General features: G+C 37.6%; 2 protein-coding genes across 3 annotated transcripts; both read right to left on the reverse strand.

Annotated features, from left to right (window-relative positions):
* Window positions 1-812: 812 nt before the first annotated feature.
* Window positions 813-11,944, reverse strand: LOC108680135 (fatty-acid amide hydrolase 2). The gene is made up of 11 exons (XM_018168908.2): window positions 11,646-11,944; window positions 9,321-9,451; window positions 8,954-9,042; window positions 8,568-8,785; window positions 8,127-8,238; window positions 7,450-7,604; window positions 6,881-7,024; window positions 5,791-5,892; window positions 5,017-5,181; window positions 3,840-4,022; window positions 813-3,113 (listed from the first exon to the last, which is right to left on the reverse strand). Exons 1-11 carry the CDS (start codon window positions 11,820-11,822, stop codon window positions 3,015-3,017), a joined length of 1,575 nt encoding a protein of 524 aa, XP_018024397.1. The 5' UTR covers window positions 11,823-11,944; the 3' UTR covers window positions 813-3,014.
* Window positions 11,945-13,973: 2,029 nt separating this feature from the next.
* LOC108680136 (RAD50-interacting protein 1) lies at window positions 13,974-23,888 on the reverse strand. Of its 2 annotated transcripts, XM_047880013.1 has the most exons (15): window positions 23,392-23,888; window positions 22,794-22,910; window positions 21,850-21,974; window positions 21,050-21,232; window positions 20,026-20,378; window positions 19,867-19,916; window positions 19,382-19,549; window positions 18,348-18,539; window positions 17,827-17,984; window positions 17,169-17,364; window positions 16,608-16,691; window positions 16,153-16,325; window positions 15,804-15,951; window positions 15,323-15,456; window positions 13,974-15,062 (listed from the first exon to the last, which is right to left on the reverse strand). In XM_047880013.1, exons 1-15 carry the CDS (start codon window positions 23,563-23,565, stop codon window positions 14,831-14,833), a joined length of 2,487 nt encoding a protein of 828 aa, XP_047735969.1. In that variant the 5' UTR covers window positions 23,566-23,888; the 3' UTR covers window positions 13,974-14,830. The 2 variants fall into 2 exon arrangements, with proteins under 2 accessions (XP_047735969.1, XP_018024398.1); XM_018168909.2 differs by lacking the exon at window positions 19,867-19,916 and having other exon boundaries at window positions 19,976-20,378.
* Between the last annotated feature and the right edge of the window lie 328 nt (window positions 23,889-24,216).

The following is a 24,216-nucleotide window of genomic DNA, read 5'->3' on the forward strand; positions in this document are numbered from 1 at the left end:
AGTTCGAGACCGCAAAATGCTGTGAATGTTCTGCGATGTTAAGAATCTGCGACAGGCCTACGGCCTACTAAACACTGAAACCGCTATTACATATTACATTACATAGCTCTTCTCGAAGCACCTGTGTCATGTGTTTACTTCATTCAAAACTTCTTAAACATATCAATATTTTATTCTAATTCAAGCAGCTAGGCCCCATATTACGATCGGGTGGGCGAAAACCTTTCCAAACATTCTAAAACTAGAATAATTACTGTAGGGCTGACAAATGTAGAAGTACGAAGTGAATTACACTCACCCATCATTTTTTTATTGATCTGAGTGCTTCAGAAGTTAGACAGAAAAATTATTACGTCGAATTTGAAAACTAATCATTTTCAACTAAAACTTCATTTTGATACCCACGCAGTAATCTGCTATTTATTGTGGCATGGTCATGAATTACAACTGGTATAGGTAGTTATCGATGACTAAGTTCACGACTTGATATGTAGACATGGGTTTCATAATAAGCGAAACGATCTGCTAGCCCGAAGTACTGAAATGAACCACAGTCAATATCTTTACTATTTGGTCACTATCACCATTACATTTCTATTCGCAGAAATATTATAAAGTTAATTATCAAGAACTGAATCTAAGGCACCTTAATGCAATGCGATGTGAGTTCCAGCGCATACTCAGACACAGACACAGTTAGGATAAAAAGATGAAAACAGTGCCCTACACAGTTATATTTATATAAGGTAGTGTAGTAATAAAATCAACAAAATGCCCGACGCGTGTCAGCATTAATCAGACATGTAAATCCATAGTATAGAAACTAACAATGATTACCTATAGAGAGCACTGCGTGCATATAAGGTATTAGAAGCCGGTAACCATTTGGTAATCACTAGTGAAATGAACACTTCTTAATAACCATTATTCATCAAGACAATCACAGAATCAAGAACTTTCTCCAAAAGATTACAATCCAATAAAATGGTAACGTCGCTTCGAGCTGTCAAACTCAAGGGAAAATCCAACAAATTAAAAGAATGACTCAAACCAAAACTTAGTAAAGCTTGTAATTGAATAAAAATCGCATTTCTTACAACGTGCCCCACAAACACAAGCCTACATGTCAATAAAACTTCCCTCTATCGGCACTACTGAAAGTTTGAGTCAAAAACCTCTTAGCTTTGGTGCTAAATAATATATTCAAATAAATCGTTTTATTTAGCTTTTAAATCACTTTCGAAGAACAATTACACTTTTACATGGTTTTTATTCTTTGAATAATTCAAGTTGAACAAACGACGAAGCGAAATTTCTTCAAAATTTCCTGTGAAAAAGTGTCAGCAAAGTGAAAGGAAAGTATGTATAACTAGAGTGACGAGATAAAACTACGAAATTTGAGTAAGTTAAGAGATTTGTGCATCCGAGTTGAAAAAAGCTTTAAAACGAATATAATAAGATATATTCATAAATTTTATAATATATAATGAAAAATATTTATATATCTCATATCAATTTTAGTCTCGGTAGGTATCCATATCTGATGATTTCTGTAACTGGTTACTAAGTAAGGCACTTGACAATGCGAATCACCCTAATCTTTCTATGCATATTTTCCACAACATTAACAATATTAAACAATAATGCACCAAAATGACATTGAATAAAAAGATAATACATTGAATACACATACACATGAAATCTCAACTCACCATTTCATAATAAGTCAGATGACGCAACAAGATTGCGACCGTTCGCGTTTGTGACGAATTTCTTCCAACAATAATAGGGACGAATGTAAATTCCTGAAAACTTAAACGAACTCCACAACAACTAATGTGCTATGAGAAACCAATAACAAGAAAACAATGGAGATTTATAATACATAGTCTATGGCAAGCAATAGAAAAGTTATAACAAAATAAAGTGTGTACTTAAGCTAATAACTATTCCTCAACAAAAATATAAAATGCTCGTACTTGCGAGTACATCGCTGACAACACTCGCGACATCGATCTTGCCGTAAAAAGCAAGTAACAAAAAGCGATGTCAAGTATATAAAAAAGGTGAGAGAGCCAAGCTAAGACAGATTATAACAATAAATCATAATAGAACCTGAACAAAAATTGGCGCCAATGAGCACACTACTTATAAAACGGACCGTTAAATGCATCATCTTTGAACCAACACATACACTAATAAACTGTAAATAAAACTTTAAAACTTTTACAACACAACCTCTGTTATAGATGCGATAATACTAAACCCAAGTGAATGTAAGGCCTGACGGAGGATTAGAGCTCTACATACAAATTACGCGTGACTTGGAATTCCATCCTTCAATTAGCGCTTAGTAAACCTATATAAATAAATGCTGATAGACGTCAGGCAACTACCTGCGACAACAAAATATTGATGGAAGGCGATAAGCGTTACTAAAGCTCGATATATATAACAGACGAGTTGATGTAAACTCGACATTGTATTGTATTATCCACAAGGATGAAAATCGACGCTATAAGCGCTAGGAAAGTGCATTCCTAATGTATAAATAATGCCTTATGGAAATAAAACCACGATGAGCTTCATGAGATACTGGCTAAAAGTAGCATTACGTGGATGTTGGTCTAAATATACTGAGCTAATTGGAACGAAGCAGCACCCCAGCTAAAGGAACAAGCCCATGTAAGACATGAATGGAAAATATGCCTGCAGTCTTTCCATTACGGCAGCCAGGTGTCATGTGGACGGCTAATGAAGTACGAGGATCTCACCAAAGTCGTTCAGAATTTTTAGGCGTGAACAAAAACCGATATTCACTTCAATACAGTGAATTTCACTAAAGGCTATGATTTTTTGAAGCGTCATTCACTACTGCATTACAGGTGCCAGGTGTCATGTGAACGGCTAATAAAGAAAGAGGATCGCACTTGAAGTTGTTCAGCAGTTTTAGGCGTGAATGTTACCGAATGTTTACTAAAATGTGGTTACTTTTAAAGATGATTATAATTTTTTCACTCCACTACTGAAGGACAGACCCAACCTCCAAAGGACTTCTCCAGTTCTTCAGCCAGCGACAGGCACAAGTGGTCGTTTTTATCGTTCGCAACAATCTGCAAATAATAAGTTTGATGAATATTGAGATTTAACACTCGTGTATAAAATCACAATAGAAATCAATTAGCTATCAACATTTTTTCTCGTGCAGTGCCAGATGCAGCTATGAAAAGTGCTTGAAATATTGCATGGCATTAAAATATTTTGAAAGAATCCATTTTTATGCAGTTTTTAAATTGCATGCTCATTTCTGTTTATTTCATGTATGTTCATTTATTTTTTTCCGCAAATTAGCAATGCTTCTCCTAGAATTTGTTCATTTAATGCTTGTCCTAAAGTCGTCAGAGCACCACCAGGCACCAACAAGAACGAGAAAGCGAAACTGAGCACAAGGATAGTTATTTCATAGAAAATAACAATAATACGTGGCAAAATTATGCGGTAGAGGTTATTGCGGTACATATCAAACAAGTGAGGAAAAAGCTATCGTCCGCGCATTCGTTGTTATCTATTTAGCTCCGCCTTTTTTGAGGTAGACTCCGATTACCTGAACCCCGAGGGGAAGACCAGCCTTGCTGAGTCCCTCACAAGCACCTGAACCCCGAGGGGAAGACCAGCCTTACCGAGTCCCTCACAAGTACCTGAACCCCGAGGGGAAGACCAGCCTTGATGAGCCCCTCACAAGTACCTGAACCCCGAGGGGAAGACCAGCCTTGATGAGCCCCTCACAAGTACCTGAACCGCGAGGGGAAGACCAGCCTTGCTGAGTCCCTCACAAGTACCTGAACCCCGAGGGGAAGACCAGCCTTGCTGAGCCCCAAGGGGCACTGGGTGACAGGTAGGTACGCTAGGTTGAACAGCGCCGTGTAGCAGAAGTTGAAGAACCTAAACAGCGGCTGGCAGTGGTACGGGGCGACCGTTGGGTGGCTCTGGAACAACAGCACTCCGTCGTCGCCCAGGATTTCCTGTTCCACAACCAAAATATATAATTCATCGTCAAATACAATGACAAAAATACCAAAATACATAGTCAAATACAACAAAAAAAACTTTAAAATGGCATAAAACCTATTATGAAATACATCGAAGTTCACTACCCGACACCTATGCTTTCAAGCATACTGACCACTAATTTGGTTCGTAATGAGCCCCAGTTTTCACTACCAGCACAAAGAAGATAATAATTATTCTAATGTTTGCATACAGATTCGATAAATTTAGGTAGGGATGGATAAGACACGTTATAACATCTCACAGAGCGTGAACAAAGGTAATTATATTATATTAATTGGTATATAGGCATGATCTGAATAATAATGTGTCAGTGTCACTACATTATCGGATTCCAAATCATGAAAAAGCGCTTAACACAAAGGAATGCTGTGAAATTTAAAATTTAAGCTCTAGATCTTTGAATAAATCCTTAAAATTCTATGTAACGTTATATAAAAGTTAAAAGCAACAGCTTAGATTTACATATCAACCAACACAACGAAGTTGCGTACCGATGTATAGGTCAAGAATTTTCCAACCATAAAAGAATAAAATTAAGAATGTAGCGACATCAAAAAGACGTCATTCGAAACAAAAATGAACTTGAGAGCCAATATTTCGGAGTCAAATAGAATATTAAGAACAGGACATGTACGTAATGTTATAATTCAAGACTGTTGGAGCTAGAAAAGTCCACCAAGATATTTAAATCAAGCTACAAGGCCTTAAGATACGAATAGCATTGATGACGGCAAATGAATGCAAAGAAATTACAAAAAATTTAAATATCAACAAGAAAACAAACCATAAGCTCGTGTCTGAGGGCGCCTGCGTGTTTGAGGAGTTAAAGGCGTGCCTGAATGATTGTTAGTTCAAATTACTAAGTCTTTAGGTACGAATAGCATTGACGACAGTAAACGAATGCATCAGTGGGCATAGAATTTAAATATCGCAAAGAAAACAAACCTTTAGCTTCTCCCTGAGGGCACCAGCCTGCTTAAGGAGCTCAACAGCGCGGGGATCGTCATCAGACGTGACTTTCTCGAGAGCGCTGAGGGCGAGGGCGGGAAACGTGTGGTGCGACTGCCCCAGCAGCCACTTCACGCTCTCCCACCACAAACACAGCGAACCCTGGTAAAAAGCGAAGCTTCTTAATAAAACTACATAGAAAAACATACGATTATTAAGCGAATTTCCATGATAAACAGAATTAATGAAAAATAGTCACTAGTGCCCATTATCAGGCAATGGACGCCGGTTTGAAGCAAAACTTGCAACATAAAAAAGAATATCAAGCTCATTAAATTATGTTCTATATAAGAAGCAATGGAAAATAAAAGAGAACCTAGCTGCAGTAGGAATTTCATAACACAATCAACTGAATTAATTGAACAAGTTAAGCAAAATGAACAAAGTAAGCAAAAAAGCAATTGCTAAACACCTAACAAAACTGAGGTGGTAAAAGGTTTAGAGAACAAGAGGCTATTCCCTTAAGTCAAAACAACAAGCTAATGAATTCATTTTAAAAACGATAAAAATTATATTCAATGCCCTATTTTGAACTAACATTACAAAAATTTGTTGACAAATAACTACAATCCCGGAGAACCTAATATAGTGGTTTTTACAATGCTTGGAAATATGGTCCATGACAAAGTTAGGTACTTACTTTTCTCATGACCATCTAATATAGAGGTTTATACATTGCTTGGAAATATGATCCACGACAAGGATACTTACTTTCCTCATGACCATCTCCTGAGAAAACTTTGGGGCTTGTTTTTCACTGCCCATCATGGCCAGGTACATTGGCAGGATATTTCTGAGCTCCTTCAGCTGCAACTGCACGGCAAATCAAAGTTAAGATTAAGACCTAAATATTCTATATATTATCTATGATCTATTGTGTTTGTAGTACTAAATATTCTGCATATGATCAAGCATTCATTCTGTACGTAGTATTTAATTTGCACCATTTTGCAACATTAAGCATTGGAATATCCATTAAGTGCGTCAATATGAATAAGGAATTACTTCATCCTATATTAGTTATATACTAGGAAATGAAAACAAGCTCAATTTTACTTAGGATTCTGAAGCCATACTAAAAAAAACGCAGGGTTAAGAAGAAAATACGTAAATGGGTAAAAATTCATCAATATTCATTACGGGACCAGATAACCCAAATTCAGAAGTTTATTAACAAAATTCCTGGGTTTGTACGTAGGGTTTGCAGAAAAAAAAATTATTGAAACATTACACAGGATCATAAGGATCGACTGCGGTCAGCATAATTGGAAGAAAATTACGTTCTGCATTATAAGAGAAAACTATGCTCAGCATTATAAGAAAAAACTATGTTCAGCATTATAAGAAAAAACTATGTTCAGCATTATAAGAGAAAACTATGTTCAACATTATAAGGGAAAACTATGCTCAGCATATATATGTAAGGAATGTTGGCCCAGGACAATTTGAAAAAAGAGGCAACTTAGCTAAGACTAATTCACAAGATATTATCTAATATTCATCTCAATTAACGTATAATGCCAACGATAGTAACGTCCTTGACGAATTACACTAATGATATTAACGTCGATAACAAATAATAATTAGGATAGCAACGTTCACGATAGCAACTTCATTAACGGGCAACGTTTACGATAGCAACGTCATTAACGGGTAACATTCACGATAGCAATGTCATTAACGGGTAACATTCACGATAGCAAGGTCATTAACGGGTAACGTTCACGATAGCAACGTCATTAACGGGTAACGTTCACGATAGCGGTCGTTGACAACTAAAATTAACAATAACGTCTCCTGCCTTCTTGGCGGTGACGCGGTGGGTGAGCTGCAGGTGGCTGACCACGGCCCTCATGGCCGCCCTCAGCTCGTGCTGCACGGGCGTCGTGAAGCAAGAGCCGCCGTCGTCTTCTATGTAGAAAATGCGCATATTTTCCGGCTTCACCTGACAAAATAACTAGAATAAATTGAAAATTTCAACTTTCTTATCAATGTCGCGTTATCAACTGATCACTTTTCTACCTTCTTTTGAACGAAGTGGAAAATGTTTCCCCACATCAGCGTTGATGGGGGAACCTCTTTTTACTTTCTTTTCAATATTGATGGAGTTTCATTTTACCTTCTTATGAACATTGACGCGGGTAACATTTTCTACCTTATAATCAAGGATGATAAGGGTAACATTTTTTACCTTTTTGTCAAGGATGGGAAGAGTTACATTTTCTACGTTCTTATAAACTTTGACAAGGGTAAGATTTACTACCTTATAATCAAGGATGATAAGGCGGAGCATTTTCTACCTTCTTATCAAGGATGGCAAGGGTAGTAACATACGTTCTTATCAACGTTGACGAAGGGAATATTTTCTACCTTCTTATCAAGGTCGACGAGAGTAGCATTTTCAGCAGCCATAATCTTGAGTGATGGCCGTAAGTCAGCGGCGTGTTTACACAGCGGACCAGTGGCAAGCATCTTCTCAAGTGAACCGACTGCCGCTGGCATCTGACCTCTGTTGCTAATAAGACCTGCAAACAAAATTAACAGTGAAAAACCTATAACACACAATAATACCATTACATATAAGGTCAATATATGGATTATTGTGGTGTCTATCTATTGGGTTCCATTTACATGTACAAAATTGCAACAACTATCTTACAGTCTGGTCGAAAGTAACACATGCCTAGCGTTTCGTTTACAAGTTAATGGAGAAAAAATTAGTAATGTAATTTTCTCAAGATTGACATTTATATTCTAGGAAAAGATACGGTATTTTACACATGTTCAATGAAAGCAACTAAAACCCGAGTTCTGGGAACAAATCCCCAGTGTTTGTTATCAGATGTGGTAGAAAAAATCAGCAAATTACCATAAACAGTGAATGATATCAAACTTAATGGAGTAGTTAACCTTGATCTCTAATTATTTCCCCAACAACCTGAGAGCAAGATGAGAACGTCAGAAAAGAAAATATGCTCAATTGAATCAAATCCAAATAAAATTTGATTCTTTATAAGCAGCAACAATATTTTATAATATTATATTACCTACTGATCCTTTGTGGCCAAAAATGCCATTGAAAAATGCCGGCATTCGGATGGAGCCTCCAATATCTGAGCCAACACCAAAAGGACTGCCACAGGCAGACTGTAGGCAAGCCTGCAACACATTATGATCATAAAAAACAATTGTCTTGTAAGGTGAGAAGAAAAATAAAATATTTTGAAACACAAGCCAATACAGGAAAAAATGATTCAGAGTAAAAAATGGAACAGGCTTGTACAAAATTACTAGACCACGAATAAAAAATTAATTTTGATCAAGCTTATACATAATCACTTTTAATTATTTAATCCTTTCCCAAAAGCTGTGACTGTACTCAGGAATGCAAGGAGCAATGAATAAAACTTTCCGGTAGCAACTTTCTAGAATGAATGCAAGAGTCTTGAGGCCATAAGCATATCATGTGCTTGATTTTATAAACTTACTTCACCACCAGACGAGCCTCCAACAATACACATGGGGTTGTAGGGGTTATTGGTGCGTCCATAAATAGTATTGCTGGTCTCCCACCACATGCAGAGCTCAGGAACGTTTGTTGTGCACACTAGTATGCATCCAGCCTTCTTCAATAAGCGCACAACATCAGCATCTTCCTCAGCTACTATGTCACGTCGGCCATACAATCCTGAAGTCTGATGTAGACCTGGAGCATTCAAGAGCTAAAGTTAACAGTGTAAATTTGTAGTGCATTAGGTTGGCACCATCCAAGCTTTAACAATCACCATAATCAAGGCAAATGCTGACCCCTATATACCCAAGTATATACCATGTACCATGTTAGTCAGAAATTGAAGTTTTTTCACTCAATCACCTTTTACTTGGAAACATTCCTTCATAGAAAAGGGCACACCAAGAAATGGAGTTTCTTTTGCCAGTGTTTCATTATCCTTTGAAGTATTTCTGAAAAAAAATCCAGTTAGTTAGGAATTAAAAATTTCAAGGGATAAAATGGAAAAGTTAATTCCATCATGAACAAAGAAAGTCAAGCCACATGCATTTTTCTTTCAAATCAAATTTTTCAAAGAAATAGACCAAGACTTTTTCAAAAAAATATTTTAATTGAAGATAACATAGGTACCTATTCAAATAGGTACATTTTCAATCCTATGCCATTACTTCAAAGAAAAAAATGTGAAAGATAGGTCAAAATAATAAAAAAAACTTTTTTTTAGCCATACCTCAGCTCACAATCAAGAGCTTCGGCTTCCTTGAGAGCTTCATCAAATCGCGTTTCAACAACACAGTTGAGGATTGGGTTGATTTCTTTGATGCGGTCTATGAAGGCAGCAACAACCTCTTGGCTGGTCACCTGAAACCAATCAAGTTCCATTAAAGAGCAACAGAATTATTGCAATGTGTGAATATATATTTCACTATACTCTATTAGTCATAAACTTTTGCTTATAAAACAAGAATATTACATCAGTACTATATATAAATAAATTGAATGTAACTTTTTTGAGAATGCTTCACAAGGAGTTGCAAAAATTTGACTTGACAACAAATACCAAATAAAGGGAATGGTGCTCATCATTCCTAGAATTCCACTTCACTTTCCACATGTGTTCTTGCACCAATGTCAACAAAGTCATTTCTATGACCTTGAACTCTAAGATTATCTCTGAGTTACAACATGTGACTGAGTTATTGTCCATATACTATAGCAACTATAGCAAGATAATTAGATTAGCAACATTACATTATTATTAAGTTTAGGTATAGGTCTAAAAGATGAGGCACAATGAGGTATTATAACGGCAGTCAATAAGGTAAAGTTAACAACACAACCATAAGTAGGACAAGCAAGCGCCAGAGCCAATAGATGTGGTATATGCGTGCAAGGTTAGGCTGCAATGGATTGCAGCTAGGAGGTGCTGTTCTATGACTGACTGGTGTCTGGTGGTAAGCTGGAAGAGCTTATATAGACGACATCACGTCAAGTTACAACAACATCACAGAAGGTGATGTGAGGGATACCACTTACAGCATTGGGAGGTGATATATAATCATTAATGGTAGGTCATACCTTGAGATGATCTGGTAGGATCATGACCTAGGTCCTACTGTCCTAGGACCTACCATCAGTAACACAAGTCAGCACTGAGCAGCAATGTAGAATTCTAGCTATTTCTAGGAATGGGGCCATGGGGTTCATATATTCAAAACTAATCCAGTCTGGTAACATTATCTGATTATCAGTTCTGAAATATTGTCTAATTATAAAAGAAAAATCTACTATCAGATTTTCAAGTCTAATTAAATATGAACAATTGTCCCTGTTCCAATATCAACCCTTCTGAATTCAAAACTGCTTGCCAGATGCTACTATTTAATTTGCCACTCCTCAACAAAAAATAGAATATTTCAAAGAATAACAACTTCTTAAGTTGGATTATCACATAATAAAAACATAGCAGTTTTATTCGTGCAACAAATTGGTGGTTCAGAAAATCAGAATATTAGAATAAAAATAGATCATTTTTATAGTCTAGCATAGCTGACAACAAAAGTGCTGTCTGTGCCCTGTGGCATACAGGCATAGATAGAAGCCATTCTGGAAAATTGGACAGAAGGCCAGAAGCCACCTACCTTATGTCCTTTGCAGTCCTTACCTGGCCAAGTTACCTATGCTATGAGTCAGCCTATGACCAAGACAAGAATATTCTTGCCTACCATAAAATTAAACATTTTTATTACTGTTTTTAAACAATATTAAAACAGCCTTAGCCCGTTTTTTTAATATATCTCCAAATTATACAAATTGCCTATAATATTATAATGTTAGCTATTAATAGCTAACTAGCAAAGCAATGTTTAAAAAATTATGCCTAATATTCTGTAATCTGTATCATATCTTGATAATCTTCATAGGTTTCAACAAGGAGAGACCTAAGCATCCACCAGGGCATACAGAATAGACATAGGCTAGCTACGTATAAACCTTCTTGTTTGATATTTTTCTAATCTAGCCTAATCATTGATGATCACTAATCTTCAATCAGTGATGATTGATATTGTTTATTGTTGATTTTTAATTTATTGCATTGCAATCAGTTCCAAATTCTAACTTCTAACAATACGGTCAATACCCTCAATACATTACTAGCCTACTAGCCTACTAGGTGACACAAACAGGCCACATCTGACATCAGGCCTACACTTCAGCACCGAGATCAATATGTTATGTTATGATTATGATATGGCAATTGTAATTAGGCTAGTGTACCTACTAATTGGTTCACATTTAGTTTAGACTATTTGACATCAAGTGAACAACTTAGAGATTGAATCAAGGATAGTAATTACCATAATGCATATTATCATATTATGATATTAGAACCTAAAGCCTAAAGGGCTAAAGGCTAAGCTAAGCCAAGACGGACAGAAAATATAGGTACACCTCAATGTCTTTTGACGATGGGCATAATAGCAGAAATCAAGTAGGTACACCGCTGCCATACATTATTCAACTTTTAATAAGACATTTTCTGAATTAACCTCACCTTGCGATCTCTGATTTTTGCAGCCAGTGAAGTGGCTGACTCCAAAAGAAGTAAATTTGAAATTGGTGGAAGTGATTTCCTTGGAGTCCATTTACTTATAAGTCGGAATATCATACACGACAGTATTTCTAAACATGTGCGAACTACACGAAAAAAGCAGTACACGAATTTCGTCATTTTACTGAAATAATATCGTGATTCGTGACTCGTGACCCAAGATATCCAGTAATCGGGACAGTGAAACTGTTCAGTCGTCCGACCTCGGACTACTTCACGACTCACGACTCACGAGTCTAATCATGTTACATAATACATTAAAGCAAATAAGAAAAATACTGTGGAAACAGACGTTAAGGCCGTGGTTGAATTAATACAACAATGTATTAATTCAACCATGGTTGAGGCGTAGGCCTATAGTGTGTTTTTACGGTGATTAAAAGATGTTCAAGAATTTTGTTTGCATGTTTTTTCTTAAATTAAATTGAAAGTGTCTCTGCGTTATGTGGGCGCATGAGGGCGACACATATATTATTTTACACTGGACAGCTATTGTATATCAAATACGCTCGCAAATGGTATTGTAATACCGCCTCCAACTCGGGCCAAAGTATAACTTTGGCACCAATTTATTCACCAATTAGTAATCATTCATGAGTAACGATTCTGAAATTCTTTTCCTTTCATTCCAACGACTAAGTTGAAAATTAACTGGATTGTAATTTTTTAGGCACGAAACGACGATTGTTCTTTGCCCGATGGACCTCAGATTGACAATAAAGTTGTCTGCTGTCTCGAGACGTCATATATAGGGGTTTGTCCAATTTCGTATCCACAATACCGGACTATATAAAGTCTGGTCTCAAAATTCGTCTTCCTCCTTGATTTTCTTGGAAATTTCGATTGAACTTGTTGAACATGTCGGACTGCCGGGACTGGTAATACGCCCATCCTGTCTACGCCACTTGCATGGATCCCTGGGATCCCCGCTTCCAGCGTGCGAAACAGGACCTCACTAGATCTATGGTGAGGCCTGAGCTGAGCCGAAGCAATGCGCCGCCCCCGAAGAGGGGGAAGATATTCACCGCATTCTTGCGGAATCTCTTCTGTGGCTGTTGCAGGCCAAGCGGCGGGAGCGACGGTGGCCGGTGAATGGTAGCACCCAATTCTTGAGGAGTTGGGGCGCTGCCTTCACCTGGCTACTGATTTGCTCCTGGGGGAAGGGGGGGGGGTCCTTCGGGACCCAAAAAATAAAACATCCTTCCTGCTGGAGAGCTGGCTCGGAACACTTTCCGTGCCTCAACTCTAGTCTTTTCGAAAGCTTCAGTGCTTGCTTTCCTGCCTCTTTTGGAGTTGCATAATTCTCGCTAGATGATTTATTGTTGACAGAAAACACAATCAAGCTGTGAGTTTCAAAAAAAAAGTTCAAGTTATCTACATTAGACATTACAGTAACTAGCAGGAATATTTTGATATTGGCTGGGGCAAGATCTGCCCCGAGACGCGGCCTGTCAAGGTAAGCTGCGTCTACATCAGCACCTCTGGGAAAATTTTGAAATTTCTCGGGAATAATTCATGGGTGACTGAAGAAAAGTTTACGCATATTCAGACCGATGAATCATTTCTGGCTTAACTCGTGAAAAGACAACATAGGCAGCAACAATTGAAGGATATGGTTAATTAGTTGGTTTAGTTGCCACAGGTTTACTAGCGCTTCAGCTAATTAGCTATCTCGCACCGAAAGTCAAGATGAACATCACCATCAGGGTGGAAGGTCTCAATTATTTAAAGTTTCTTAAATAAAAAAAATAATTCCTCACCTACAATAGGAAATATAATAGCATCTCGAGAAGACGAAGTGAAAGGTGAAAAGCAAAAGAAACCAAGACTCGAACAAGAAATCGCTTGCACGGGACGTCGGCCGCCCGCACGAGAGAGACAGAGAAGAGAAATGCAAGGAATCCTGCCTACTTGACCCCACAACTGAGACCTGCAGTCAGACACAGCGAGCTCAGCGGTGGGGCGCTCAGGTACAACTCTCCTAGGAGGCTAGGAACGCGAAATCCCAGAGGACTTCTGACGAGCACAGACACCCGTCAGAAGTCCCACCTCAGAGGAATTGAATGATATGTGTGGGATTTCTTTTTGTTGTAATTTTGGAGTTTGTTGAGTCCAATTTGTGTTAGATGCTTTAGCAGTCCAATATTTATTTGAGAGCTCTATGATTTTGAGCGCAACTCATTTTCGTGGCCAGTTTACTGACAGTAACTATTATGCTTCTCAAGCTGGCATAATTTAACATTGAAATCGACGATAATTAATTAGAGGGTCAACTTTTGAAGAGCTTGTATATTTAAGCGAAATAAAGAAATAATTCGTGCAAATCTGTTTTGTATCCTTGTCGACTGAGTACTGACTAATTATTATATTGAAATCTCGAGATCTTAATATAATATTGAGTCAGATCAAGCAGAAGAGGTTTACTTGTTGCGGACAAAGGGATTGCGAACTGAGTTTGGGTAGAACCTGCAGAGCAATTCAAGATTTAACAATATGCAATAAAGTGAGTGATGCATCAACCTTTTATTATCTTCATATCTGCCTGAAGTGCTCTGCGAAAATAATTCCTTATACGAACAGAATTTGGCTGTTGACAGTATTATCCGTTTTGACAGATTCTAATAACTGACTGATACATTATTTATAAGTTAGACAAATTTTATCAAACTTTTGTCTGAATTGAATCCGGACTTCACCTAAATATCGAAAACATTATAACACGTATAAACCATAAATTTCTACAACAGCACACAATTATAGCGAGTTTCGATCGTTGCCGTTCTATTAGTAGTATGTGGACACGAATTATTGAATGACTTCATAACGTAACTTCCGTTCGCGAAATCAATCTGTAAAGCGTCTAGTGATCCGACGCGATTCCACACCAATCATATATGAGCAAATAAATAGAGCGATTTGCTTTGATAGATAACTTCGTTGATCTGATCGTACAACAACTGGCAATATTCAAACATTTATATACCGGTCTCCATTCCCGTTCAGTTATAACTATCACCGTTACACGTAAACAGCAGTTTTTAATATTGTAAGATTAGAATGTCTCTATGCATTAGGGGATACCAGCAGCATTGTGGCGAGTTTACCACTAATAAATGGTTTGTTTGTTATCATAACGTACTGATACTATTTCTGGCATTGAGTATAATAAGAGCGTCTTCCGGAGATATCCTGGAGATGCCGTGGTCAGTAAGCGCGGCTTCTGGAGTTACGACCGACGGCACATCAGCAGCAGAACGCCCTGCCTGGCCCGTACTGCTGAGCAAAGTCTGGCGTAGCGTGTCACGAAGCAGCAGAGCCGGCGCTAACGGTAGAGTTAATAACGTCAGGCTTTCCTTCACCCTGAGGAGCAAAAGTGAAGTTAAGGCGTCCAGCTTCGATAATGGCCAATGAAATTGAGTTGAGATTCACGTACCATTAACAATAATGTTACTGAGCACTCTTTAAAACTGGTCGAAGGTTCAACCCGATTAAGCATTATTTCCCGAATGTTTGGCATGTAATTTCTTGAACGAAGTAATTAAGTCTAATCAGCAGAGATGAGGCATTGGTCATGGGCCCATGGCACCGATGTCATTTTACTAAGAATATCTCATACTTACATCGGGAAATGGTACTCTGGCTTGCTAGTGAATTCGATGAACATTGGAAACAAAGCTTTAGTCATGTCGAACTGAAGCTGCGCACAACCAACGTCGCTGAAATGATTTTGTAGCACGAGCTCTTCGAAGAGAAACTGGAAGGGAAGTTGGAACAATTAGTATTTCATGACTCCGCCTTTCGGCTAATAATAAGAAGTAACACAACCGGAGAAACTTTACGGTGAAGTACTCAGCCAAAGTCTCTTTTTTTCAAATTTCTGACAAGTGAAAATATGTACTGGAAATATGTACTAATAAAAATAAATAAAATAAATAAAAATATGTACTAATAAAAATCAAGGGAAATGTGTACTGAAAGTGTAGTACATAACTAAAGTACTAAGACCATCGTCAAATTACTGGACCAGCTTTATGTGTAATCAGAGAACTCGTCTTCGAGTGAGGTACCTCCGATCATGTAATTCATGTGGAAGGCACTTACTTTGTCCAGGAGATCAGTAAGTCGGTGCCAGAGTTCGGTGAAGAGTTCAGGTGCCAGCACGCGGCGAAGTGAGTGCAATTGTCGCGCCAGCACCTCCAGGAGTGGGCAAAAACTGGCTGACACGTCACTGCAACGAATGCTGCTGCCACTGGAAAATAAATTACAAACTTTGTAACGATAAACGAATCATCTTCTACCACTAAGATGATGCATGAACTGATGAGGGACAGCTCATAACTAATGAGTTTTTTTTAAGAGAAAGTATACATTGGGGAGTAAATAAGGATAATATAGATTATAGGTTATAATTTCAAATAAACCTAAATATCACGTATATCTTGCCAATTACCTTTTATTTGGTTCAATAAACCATTTGTCCCTCCGGTAAGGCATGAAGCGAGCGCGAAGGAGAGTCATGAGATGCTGCACGAGGGTTGCCAGCATCTCGTCCTGAACGTGCTTGTAGAGAAGCACGCAGTCGTCAAATACGCTGCATGCGGCCGCCTCAGCGACAGTTGTCAACTGTTAACAAGCAAGAGCAAGTTAAGCAGACCGGTATATCCAAGTTACTACTAAGGAAAAAATAGGCAAGATAAAAACGGGGAAAAATTAAGTCAGAACTAAAAGCAATGGGTGTTTATTAGTTAACTGAAGCACAAACTGAATAATAGCGCTCCAACAAACAATACTGCTTCAACTACTTCAACTAATATCTCGATACTACGTTTTTCGTGCATTGCATTTCAAAGATCTCTGATTAGATAACAGGAATATAAGCTATTGTTTATCAGACTGCGTTCTCACCGGAACAGACGGTGCGGAACCATGCTCCATAGCAAGATCCAATTCCCGCTGTTGAGCTCTGTACACGCCCAGCTCCAGGAAAAACTGTAAATTGTGAGGGGAAATTTGATTGCAAAGCATTAACACAGACTTGATTTTGAACTTTATACAATTTAATATTCCTCTTTGTAAGTAAAATGTGTTCACAATGACTGCAGAATTGCGATGGTGCATAAAGACACCGTGGCACGAGACTCCAATTGATGTTAGACAAAACCTAATTCATCAAATATGAAGCTTTTTTGATCCACTCTCTCAATATTAGTCCCAAACCAACGCTCTTATCCGCATTACAATTATGCGTTTGCGATATCTGGGGCCATACTTTCAAAACTCGCTAAGTAATCGTAAGTACTTACGCTTTATTTTCNAGCAAGGCAAGCTCCTGACCGGCATGTCGCCATACTCGGATCTGAACCACATTATAATAGTGAGTTAGCAAGGCAAGCTCCTGACCGGCATGTCGCCCCACTCGGAACAGAGCCACATTATAATAGTGAGTTAGCAAGGCAAGATTCTGACCGGCATGTCGCCCCATTCCTCGAGGGTGGAGATGAGTGTGTGTAAGGTGCTCAGGATGCTGGGGTAGTGTGAGGTCACGGGCTCCGCCTGCAGCTCCCGCGACACTTGCACGCACCGCACGCGATACTCATCCAGCAGCTCCAGCTGCACCTCCAGGAACTGCAGCCGGTGCCCAGGTTGGGGTAGGGCCTTGTACCTGTGATCGCATCGTTCAGCTGAATATTCGGTCCGGTAAACATTATGTGTCATGGTTCAGAATTTACTTATAAGCTTTGTGTGGGTCTTAATTTTACAAATGTGGGAATAGCCGAGCAATGCCGAGCACCTGTCTCTGTATACCAGTCTCATATTTCATCTCAAATTCCACCCTGCCTAGAAATATTTAACAGATGTCAAGAGGCTAACTCCAACAGACTGTTGCTTTAAAAATTTTTTCCCAATCCAATGTAAAAGCTTTATTAGTAAAATATCTTTGAATTTCTTTACGTCTCGTATACAATTTCCAAAATATGAAAACAATCAATTGCGCACGAATTACGAAATAGAAGTAAATCTAATTCAGTGAAGGCATTAACTTATCAGTTGCAGCAAATCTTTTTTTTCATGTAGCCAGTCCATACTATTAGTCCTGCCAGTTACGAATGTTAAATGCACGCACCTGTCAGTGACAGCAAGGAGGAGAGTGATGAGCTGTTCACCACAGGCACTCCAGCCGTCCCCCTCCTCCAGGCAGCACCAGGCCTCAGGGCTTCCCACGAGTTCGTCCATCACAGCCACCGCAAATTTGCGCTCCAGCGACACCCAATGCTTCAGCACCTGCAACAAACATTCATTTTTATAGCGCATATTAGTATGAAGAAATCATTCGAAACAAATCTTTATTTATAGTAAACAAGTATTAAAAATACGTACTACACTAACAAACCTGCATTTTCATAAGTATACTTTTTTTAAGAATATTGCAAAAAGCATAATAGAAATGCAGTAAATTTTAATATCTTGAACAGGATTTGTTACAAAGAGCACCATGTTAACTGCAAGGAAAAAATTTGTTAAGTTCTGTGAAGCATGAATATTTGCCTGAGTTCTGGGCCCTAAATCACCTGAGGCTGCGTGAGGACCAGCAGCACTGAAGGTTGACTGGCAGGATAAATCTATCAAGTTGTGAGGCCAAATCACCTGAGGCTGCGTGAGGACAAGCAGCACTGAAGGTTGACTGGCAGGATAGCCACAGGACAGGCGCAGCTCTTGCTCAAAGCTCAGCACCTCTTGCAGGCTGTGGCAGAACAGATCCTCGTCCGTCATGATGGTCGACAGATCGGCGGCCAACTTCTGTACCGTCAGCTTCACAAGCGCGCGACTCAACTCTGTCTGTGAGAACATGACTATGTGAATATAATATAATAAGTAAATATAATACAGAGGTCAACTTCTGTCCCGTCAGCTTTACAAGCGCGCGACTCAACTCTGTCTGCGAGAACATGACTACGTGAATATAATATAATAAGTAAATATAATATATAGACATGAACACTGAAAACTAAACAATTCAGAATGAAATCGGTCTGCAAGAGCATCAATTTATGAACATTTGTTTAGAATATCTGTCTGAATTTATGAACATAATAAAGAGAAAGGAATGTTGGAAATAATCAATTCGGTTCCACAAAACTGAGACTGAACTCTAAAGAAACACAAGATTATTGNCTGCGAGAGCATTAATTTATGAACATTTGTTTAGAATATCTGTCTGAATTTATGAACATAATAAAGAGAAAGGAATGTTGGAAATAATCAATTCGGTTCCACAAAACTGAGACTGAACTCTAAAGAAACACAAGATTATTGAAATTTTATTCATTGCCTAAATAATTATTTTCAGGACCTGAACACAGACTGCCCCTTTAGTTTGTGGCAGGTAAATGCATTTAAATCAGGTACTATTAGACTTTGAATTTTTGTTGCACTGTTAAAATAAGCTGGTAAATTAATTCAAAATGTGGGTATATGAATCTAATATCATTCGAAATATATGATTATTATTGAAATAGAGAAAGTTAGAAATAATAGCTATACAAAATACATATTGACCTGAGGATAAACACCTCAGACGTTGGTTTGGAAAACTCACTTTCTTGTTAGCTCCCTTCACTTAACTTGGAAAATAACAACTTGAAATGCACTTTAATCACAGTGAACTGCATGAAATATACCTGGGCTTTGACGTGGTTGAGCTTATGTTCGTCCAGGACGGGCTGGATGTAGCGGTTCAGGAAGAAAGAGTGGCTGGAGATCCAAGACAAGACGCGGGTGAGGCACCACTCAGGGTGAGCCACGCTGTTGGTCTTCTTATTGCCACTGAAGTGATAAGCAAAGCGCACCTGTACACAAACATGGCCGTGAGCTTTGATTCATTGCCTGAAAGATATAAATCTGAAAAAAACAGACATGTTCTTGGCAATTTTAATTATATAATACTAGTAGTGAGACTAGTAATTAAAATGTAAAACTATTTAAATCATAAAATGAGCTTGAAATATAACAAAGACACACTAGGTGCCAGAGCATCACAAGCGTCACATAATTAATTTATTAATTATTGCGTCATCCTCCTGTACTGAGTGATATTTTGATAGTTAATCTTGGTTCATCACACTGCAATGCCCCTGTCAATAAATAGACCAATAATTAACATCACCTCCAGAGGTTTGACGAGAAGTTTTAATGGTGCGAGTAGCGGCTCAAAATCTGCCACAAACTTCAATGCCCTTGTCAATAAATAGACCACTAATAGACCACTAAGTCACCTCCAGAGGTTTGACGAGAAGTTTTAATGGTGTGAGCAGCGGCTCAAAATCTGCCACTAGTGCTGGCTGGTCATCCTTGCTGGGGCTCTTTGATGGTGATTGGGACGTGGCAGAGAACATGGAATCGTTGGTTGAAAGAGACTCACTGTTGCTGGAGAGGGATAAATTGGTACTATTTTTTGCAGGATCTAGAGTATCTTTCCACAATGGTGAGCCACGCTTTTGGTCAAAGTTCACGTCTTGTTTCGATACAAGAGTGAGAGGTTTCTCGTTAAGCTGGAGCAAGTGAGATGTTAGCTCCTGGAGCTTCTTGATCTGGCCAGGGTCAGGGTCTGCCTGCAGCACTGTCGTGTTGGTGCTGATGAACGGATACTTCAGAGACTGCAGCACCTCGTCAAATTCTCTGGGTCAGTTACAGAGTCAGGGTGAGTAATATACGTATATACGGTACAAGACATAAGTAAAAAAAATGACATGTATGCAAAACAACAACATATTTAACAGCCTGGAAAACATCTTAAGAAAAGAAAAAATTATTCCATTCCAAGACTTATATGGAAATAACTGAAAAAAAATGAATTGGATGCAATTGTGAATTTTGTTTATGAATTTTTTTTACAATCTATAATACCCTACAATCACAATTATTTTTCATGCAGGATCTGATTGCTTGACTGTAGAATGTAGATAGTAAACTCTTGTTATGGAATCCTTGTCCTAAATAGAATGCTGCTAAGAACGCTTAGCCTAAACGATATGAACGATCAGCCTAAAAAATTAACATTGTATAAATACTACAAAAAGATAGTCACTTATCAAAAATGATCTATGCTCTTTAAAAGCTTTAAAATATTCTCAACTTCCAGCAATCAAGTGTGAACCAGTGTTTTATACCCTAGAATATCTATCATGTAGTGCACCAAGTCTACTGGATAACAGTTCTTTTCAAACTCTCAGAGAGTAAGTTTGAACCAGTCTGTTGTGTCAGTATGAAAGCATGTCCAACATGCATCACTCCAAGTCTAATGGTTAATAGTTCTTTACAGTTGCTGTTGAAATAGTTCTACAACTCACTGCGAGTAAGTTTGAACCAGTCTGTTATGCCAGTATGTAAGTGTGTCCAACATGAAGCGTTCCAAGTTGGAGCAGGCAGTGCGTCCTGAGACGTGCAACAAGATGTCTTGTAGCTCAGAGTAGCGACTGAGCAATGCTGAGCCATCGTCACTGCCACCACTCATCATGCCAGTCATGTCAGAGCTGCTCACCAATGGTTCAACTATTAGGAACTTTAATTATCTCCACTCAACATATATGGTTTTCAACATTTAGTTAACATGTAAAGTAGATGTTTACCAGTTATATTACTTTACATTTCAAAAGATGAACTCAAATTAAAAATTAACATTTGCGCAATTTTTTTAATTTTTAATCCAAAATAGTTTTTAAAGAGATTCTTCTGACTACTTGGGCTCAGCACTTAGATTTTTTTTCATGCCATATGATAATATCGTCTTGCCAGCCATAAATTATCTAGTTTTAAATATGATTTTAAGCCCTTCTTACATCAACATCAACATTAACAGAAGACATAGTACCTACAAAAAACAAGAGCTACAATATGATTTTATTCAACAATTACAACACAAGTGATTTTAGAAATATTTCCAACATAGATACAGTATCAAAGTAAATAACAGCCCCTCGTAAACACTACCTATATATATAAAGTTTCCAAGGTTACTATCATGGTATAACAATGGGCATTTGCAGGTGAAAATTTGCATCTAGTTTGCCTCTTGACTTTTAAGTACGTACAAGGAAAAGTATTAATTAAATATACATTGAGTTATTATAATACCTAATGTGTGTCTTACCTTATTTCCTGAATGGACTTCACCCAAGCCTGGTAGCAGTGAACTGCATCCATCTGAAGCATGAGCTCAAGTTCCCCCTCTACGCTGCCCAGAAGCCCAGATACTTTCTCTTTCTGGATGCTAACCTGGAAAGAACTTGCAATTTCAGAGCCAAAAGTTATAAATCTTTACATTTAGAGTATCAAATGAATGGGATTTCATCTAATGGAGGATTAATTGATTACTATATACCATACCAAGTGAACAGCAGTACCTAGCACTACTACGTATGTTGATGATGAAGATAGTTGATCTTTATGTTGATATGATTGATATAAACATCAAGTTGCTATCAATAAGGAAACTTCAGAATGTTTTACCTACTGATAAATGATAAAAGTTCTTATGTAATTAATTTATTTTTAATTAACTATGGAGGTTAGGCCACAATATAATTTACACCAGTAATGAATCACCAAATGAAAATATAAAATAAGATAATATTTATATACCTGCAATACCAAGAAAAATAATTATTTCAACCAAACCCCCTCCACCACTTCACCTAAGCATAATAAATAGGTATTAATTAATACTCCATAGCCAATATCATCTGCCCACATTTATATTCCTAACAGCATCAAAGGATTGAGCTAAAATGGGACCTAGGTATATAGTAGGTAGGTATATAAGTATTGTGTGTATTTTTTCAATTAAACATAGATAGTTTATTGATTATGCGTCAAGTAGATACAATGAAAGTGGAGTTAATATTCAACTTTTGCAACATTAATCTTTCATTGCTCTGAAAGATGTCTCATTCAATTCTGCAAGAACTGGAAGAATAATTGTTTCTTATCTGAACAACTAACAAGGGTTCAAGATTCTTAACACATACATAAACTACAGGTTGTTATAAAAAAATTCTTGCATCATACAAGTTATAAATCATGTTGTTAACCCACATCCTTAAGAATCTCTTCAGCTTCATTGCAAAGCTCCTCAGACTTGCTGAGCTGCTGTTCCGCTTCCAGTACAGCAGTGCTGATGTGATCAGGAGCTGCATTGCTCACAAACTCCAGCTGAAAAATTATAGATAATAAATTTAATTCTTATAATTTTACTTCATAATGTCATCATTAATATAAATTTTCAGCTCATTACTTCAACCAATGCATGTAGGTTTGAATCACTTCCAATTATCATTCTAACAGAATACATTACTATCAGGTTAAAGTTGTTACTCCCAATGGTAGGACTGGTATAAGTATCTCAACTTAAACAGGAGTGATTTTGTCAAGCATTGTAAGTAGAGATGCTAGAAATATATATGATAGGGATTTTAAAGGAAGACTGCTTTTCTCAACTATAAAGGAGTGTGTGTTTTTTGCATTTAAATTTGTAGGCCATGGTTTCACACAAGGATTACATAAAAATAAATTTCAACTTCAAGTTGCTACTATGTTCTATTGTATGCATTCTAAAATGTTACAGAAAGTATGGTATCCCTTTGGATTGTACTTCCCAATAACATTACAACTTTTTAGAAAAATCTTTACTCACCTTTTTCTCCATATCAACTTTGGTGTTGGAGAAGAGTTGTACAACTTCTGATATGGATGAAAGTTTTTTTGCATCTTTACCGAGTAACAGGTTAATTTGAGTCACTGCTTCCTTTTTTGCCTGCTTGGCCACCTCAGCTCCAACCACTCCAAGGTTCAGAGATGGTGAGGCCATTTTCCTTGTCCAGTTTAATTTTACTCACACACAATATTCCAACTCAACTGAAGTCATTTCCCATTTATCAATTTCAGGAAGAACATCCGTAGTTAGCTCATTTTAATGCAAATAATTCGTGGCACAAGCACTTCAAGTATATTCAAAGTTATTCTTATAATGTATGGCAATTATCAACCAAAAAATTCTACTTCACATAACCTCAAGCTAATTGTTGTGCTTGCAATATCAAAGAAATTAAAAATTCACTCATCACATTTCTCACTTCAAGTTATTAACAAAAAACATTCATGAGCTGGAGAATGATACTAGTACACAAGTGAGTAGTTTTACTTTGAAGGCAAACAGCCAAATACTTCATAGAAAAAATCATCATTTAGCACTTCACCATGTCGCAGAGAGATCCAATATGAGATCTTAGGATTTGAATAAATTCTTAACTTCAGAGCAATGTTCTGTAGATTAGATTCATAATCAGAGATAGGCATTATGTTTCCAAGTTCAAAGTAAGCATTTTGCCTTTTACCAAGAAATGTCAAGTGAGAAATGCACACTTGTTTGCTGGTTGGGTTCAAGTAAACAATGCCAACAAATTTCCGGAATATTTCACCCATAATACCAAGCATGACAACAGCTAAGGCTCCTGCACCA

Source organism: Hyalella azteca, unplaced genomic scaffold (assembly GCF_000764305.2).
Source record: "Hyalella azteca isolate HAZT.00-mixed unplaced genomic scaffold, Hazt_2.0.2 contig4415, whole genome shotgun sequence".
Taxonomy (NCBI): Eukaryota; Metazoa; Arthropoda; class Malacostraca; order Amphipoda; family Hyalellidae; genus Hyalella; species Hyalella azteca.

What these genes read in the sequence shown, in the direction of transcription:
- LOC108680135 (XM_018168908.2), bottom strand. Translation starts at nt 11,822, where the DNA reads ATGACGAAATTCGTGTACTGCTTTTTTCGTGTAGTTCGCACATGTTTA. An exon ending in TGGCCACAAAGGATCAGTAG is followed by an intron (nt 7,605 to 8,126) that starts GTAATATAATAT and finishes TTTTGTTTGCAG; the next exon opens with GTCTTATTAGCAACAGAGGT. An exon ending in ACCGCGTCACCGCCAAGAAG is followed by an intron (nt 5,893 to 6,880) that starts GCAGGAGACGTT and finishes TTTGCCGTGCAG; the next exon opens with TTGCAGCTGAAGGAGCTCAG.
- LOC108680136 (XM_047880013.1), bottom strand. Translation starts at nt 23,565, where the DNA reads ATGGCCTCACCATCTCTGAACCTTGGAGTGGTTGGAGCTGAGGTGGCC. An exon ending in CTGGTTCAAACTTACTCGCA is followed by an intron (nt 20,379 to 21,049) that starts GTGAGTTGTAGA and finishes TAACTGACCCAG; the next exon opens with AGAATTTGACGAGGTGCTGC. An exon ending in CCAGAGTACCATTTCCCGAT is followed by an intron (nt 15,063 to 15,322) that starts GTAAGTATGAGA and finishes TTTGCTCCTCAG; the next exon opens with GGTGAAGGAAAGCCTGACGT.